The sequence below is a fragment of the Babylonia areolata genome, chromosome 13 (genome assembly GCF_041734735.1).
Source record: "Babylonia areolata isolate BAREFJ2019XMU chromosome 13, ASM4173473v1, whole genome shotgun sequence".
NCBI lineage: Eukaryota > Metazoa > Mollusca > Gastropoda > Neogastropoda > Buccinidae > Babylonia > Babylonia areolata.
Window position 1 is genome coordinate 2,929,989 of NC_134888.1, and position 4,578 is coordinate 2,934,566.

The 4,578-nt window shown below is 39.8% G+C and overlaps 1 protein-coding gene across 1 annotated transcript in view; it reads right to left on the reverse strand.

Annotated features, from left to right (window-relative positions):
- LOC143288979 (glypican-5-like) overlaps positions 1-4,130 on the reverse strand; it is a 158,815-nt gene extending 154,685 nt beyond the window's left edge. Inside the window, exon 1 of the mRNA XM_076597700.1 lies at positions 3,651-4,130. Within this exon, the coding sequence (XP_076453815.1) occupies positions 3,651-3,858 (208 nt within the window). The 5' untranslated portion in view covers positions 3,859-4,130. The remainder of the gene's footprint in view (positions 1-3,650) is intronic.
- Between the last annotated feature and the right edge of the window lie 448 nt (positions 4,131-4,578).

The following is a 4,578-nucleotide window of genomic DNA, read 5'->3' on the forward strand; positions in this document are numbered from 1 at the left end:
ATGGTGAAAACAGACTCCAATTGCCTAATGTTATTAGTTGATATTTGCATCATAATGCAAAACACTCACAATACAAGTGGAAAACCCAATCCGTCATTTGAGAGGGTTTTGTTTGTTTGTGTTATCAACTGTGGCTTTGACATAATTGCAGTTTGCATGCATGGCTGTGTCTCTATCAGGCTAATATTGTTATCACACACTCCTCACATTACAATTACACACAGATACACACACGTGTGTGCGCACGTGCGTGCGCGCGCATACACACACACACACACACACACACAGGAATGATGCAGAGACCACCAGTAACTGATAAGCGAATAAAAACTACATCCTCTGAACACACACCATCCACTCTCTAATCATAATTAAAATTTCACCACACAGTCTGTGTGTGTGTGTGTGTGTGTGTGTGTGTGTGTGTGTGTCTGTCTGTCTGTGTGTGTGTGTGTGTCTGTATCTGTCTGTGTGTGTGTGTGTGTGTGTGTGTGTGTGTGTGTGTCTGTCTGTGTCTGTGTGTGTCTGTGTCTGTCTGTGCTTGTGAGTGTATGACTGTGTGTGTGATGTATGTTCTTTAGAGTCTGTGGCATTCACCGTGACATGTGACCATACATGGTTCAAGTCTGGCGTGCAGACAACAGTCAATCTATGACAGCCTCTATGCATATCAAAGTGTGGTATTGCTGGTACTGCAAGTTTAGCTCAGTTATAAATACATGTATGAAAAGTTTCCTTTTTTTTTCTTTTTCTTTTTCTTTTGGTATGGAAAATGTACATATACTAAGATATAGATAGGCAGACAGACACACACACAGACAGATTTGAACCTTATGTGATTTACTTGCCAGTAGAAACTATTACTAATATTGATATAGATATGTATGTAATAAATGTGTTAAAAACAAACATGTAAGGTGCTATATAAGTATTCTATTCATCATTATCATCCTTTCTGAATGCTGCAGAAAATAATGTACATGCAACAAACAGGTGACAGTTTGATGCACAGTTATCAAATAGGTTTTTTATGTCATCTATGATGGATGCAAAGAGAGTGGGGAAAGGAATTCTCCCCGAGTTAAATACAAACAACAACACATTTTCCCCCCGAACTTTTCATAATACAAAAAAAAAATCAATAAACAAATAAATCATAACTGCTGAAATACATTAATGTTAATCATTTACCATGAGTATGTGTAAACTTTAACTCAACTGTCCAATCAAGATCTGTTTGTTGTGCACAAAACTTTAAATTCCAGAAACAAAAAATCTGTAGCAGGCCTGACTAAGCTCGTTGACTAAGGCCTGACTAAGCGCGTTGGGTTACGCTGCTGGTCAGGCATCTGCTTGGCAGATGTGGTGTAGCGTATATGGATTTGTCCGAACGCAGTGACACCTCCTTGAGCTACTGAAACTGAAGCTACTGAAACTGTAGCAGACTGAATCAATGTCCTTCATTGTGTTTGGTAGAGTCAGGTTACCTTCCATCTGTTTTCTTCTGAAATCTTCTGTTATTGAGAAAGTGCTGAATGCCCAGATATGTTCTGAAAGTACAGGATGTGAAGGGGGTGGGTTGGACCAATATATATGAAAACTGTTTGCCTTATTTTATCTTTTGAATCAGACTGAGAGTGAAAAAGGATTTTTGTGTGTGTGAATCTTAACTTATTAACTGTGAGTGTAAGCAATATATTTTGTTGTTAAGTTTTGCTTTTTCTTTGGGCGGTGAAGAACGGCGTGTGTAGCCTTGCAGTTATACATAACTAGTGTTCTGTGACTCTGCATACAAATGAGACAACAACAAAAAAACCCTATGTACTGCCACTCTCTCTCTCTTCTCCCAAATAATGTGAAGATCTTTTTTTTCCCCTTCTCTTTCTTCTTTTTTTTCATCGTCGGCCCACCAACAACCCCTCCACTGAATTTCAGTCTGAATCTGTTTCAGTTTCATAGAAATAACAAAAGAAATAATCAGCTGACTACCTGTGAACGTAACCCTAGTAAGAGAAAAAAAACATATCATTATGACTCAGGTGCTGCCTTATCAACAGTAAGCATAAAATTACATGGTATGATACAGTGCCCACTACTGTTGTCAGGTTCTGACCCAATGCAAGGATCGGTGCAGTTCACCAGAATCAAGTAATTGTACAGCTGTAGTACAGGAAAGTAGTGCTGGCAGGAGTAACAGCTATTGCTGGAAGACAACACAGACTCTGAGCCTTAGCTTTGAGCTTATCTTAACTCTCTCCATACGAACGGCGAAAGAGACGACGTTAACAGTGTTTCACCCCAATTACCATCATTAAAATATTGCAGGCGGAAGGCTCTTATACTGAAGAGGTGAATGTTGACAAAGAATACCACAATTCCGACGACGGAAGCTAAAAGTTGGGTCATTCAGACACCCACAGGACATCCGAGGGGTATGTATAGAGGAGAAGAGAGGACTGGCCGTACTGAGTGAGTTAAGGTCTGGGTCTTTTGTTTCACAATACCAGGACAATGAAGGTATGTATGCAACACAGTATGTCAGTACATGTACAAAATGACCTTATTCTGATCACTTGTTAGTCATATATCAAATTAGTGATTGTCCCAATCTTCACAGGTGTCCAAAATATCAAACGGCACATCATGTGTGTGTGTGTGTGTGTGTGTGTGTGTGTGTGTTCTTTCTTCACTGGTATCCAAAATTCTGTGTAATCTATTACCAGTTAGTGCACCCTTTAATTATGGTGATAATGAGTTCAGTCGGTAAAACAGTTCTGCTGCTGAAATAAAACAAGTCTTTGTGTTTATTGCTTCTAAACCACAAGACAGTGAGTCTATCTTCTTGACTCACTCACCTTTTCAAAGAGACCTACTCAACATTAGTGGACCAGTTCCATTGTGAAAACCCACAAGACAATGCTGACAAACCTGCATGGCTGTTTATTTTTCTGTAAGTTTCAGTTTCAGTTTCAAGGATGTTTCCAAGCATGAGGTCTGATCTATAAATAAGCAACACCACAAATGCTTTTAAAAGATCATGTTTTAATTGTTTGTTTTTTGTTGTTGTTAGTGTTGTTTTAAAAGCAGATGCCCCTCCATGCATATCCATTACACCAGTCAAGACAAGGTGTTATAAGCCTACATAACACCATAATAATATTAAACAAAATTAAAATGAAATAAAAACAAAATTTGAGTATAAAAAACTTTTAACATATAAACCAAATAGATACAAAAATAAATAAAATAGAATGAAATAAAATAGTATACAAAATACTTCTTATTACGAAAAGTGTGCTTGTAATCTGTGTGAGATACCGCTGCCCGGCACAGGAGCAATTTTGGGCTAGTCTTGACAGATTATGTGTGCTTTTTTTTTTTTACCCCGCTTTTCTCTAGTACAGTATCTCAGATCATATGAATCGGCCTAGATATGCTTCTTCAGCCTTTCGCCTGAGTGTGTAGAATAAGGGGTCTGTTTTTTGGGGGGTTTTGTGTGTGTGTGTGTGTGTGTGTGTGGTTTAACAGACCCAAGAACTACAATATTAGTGCCAACAATAAGGGTATGATAGACCCAAGAGCTATCGTGGTGCCACTAATACGGGTAATGATATCAATCAGAACTGATCAAAACAAAAAAATCAACTTACCATGCTCTGGCTGCGAGAGTAAAGCTGTCGGCGATCCTATCCGGCCCTCGAACAACTCTCGAACTTGATTACATGTGAAAGAATTGGTAGATGACGCTGCCCCGTCGCTGCTACCACTTTTTGAAGATGCCTGCACAATGCTTGACGCGAACACAAGGAGACACACCGCACTACACACAGGTACCACAATCCGTGTTGTAAAAGCCATCGTGACGTGTTCTTAAAATCATTCAACAACAAAAGAAAAAAAAAAAGAAGAAAAGACCACCACCACCAGACGACAATTCGATACCACTGATTCTCCGCGAGCTGTGAGAAACTGTACACCACTTAGACACCACAATCGACTGAATTCCTTTCAGAAATGCTCTGACACAGATAAAATACTGGTGTGGGTTAAGGCTTGAAGGAAGGCACCCGTTTTGTGAACTCTCCACTCGCTCGCCTAGCGCTCGGCGCTTGTTGTTTCCGAAACGCTCGTCTACGGGCGAGTGTGTCAAACCAAACAGTAGTCATCGCTGGTCGGCTGCCGCTTACGCATCCCGCAGCCGCACTACGGCTCTCCAATCCGATTGGCTAAAATGTTTCCGGGCTTGCACCTGTTTGTATGGTGTTTCGACTTCGTCAAAACGTTGCAAGCAACAATAAAAAGGAGTGCTCTGTGTGTGTGTGTGTGTGTGTGTGTGTGTGTGTGACTTGTAATTAAAAGGGGGGGGGGGGGGGGGAGACGATAAAAGAACCTTTGACTTATTCTACTGAAGAAAGATTCGGAAGGGATTGTTGCAATACGTCAGCGAATAAAAGGCCAACGATTGTTTAAGTTTTCTTGTTGGAAGAGGCTTTCTGTGTAATTTATTTCATGCAGCCAAGACAATTTGGTTAAACTTAAATAATGTGAGTTTTATGCATTGTGTTTTTATAATATTAA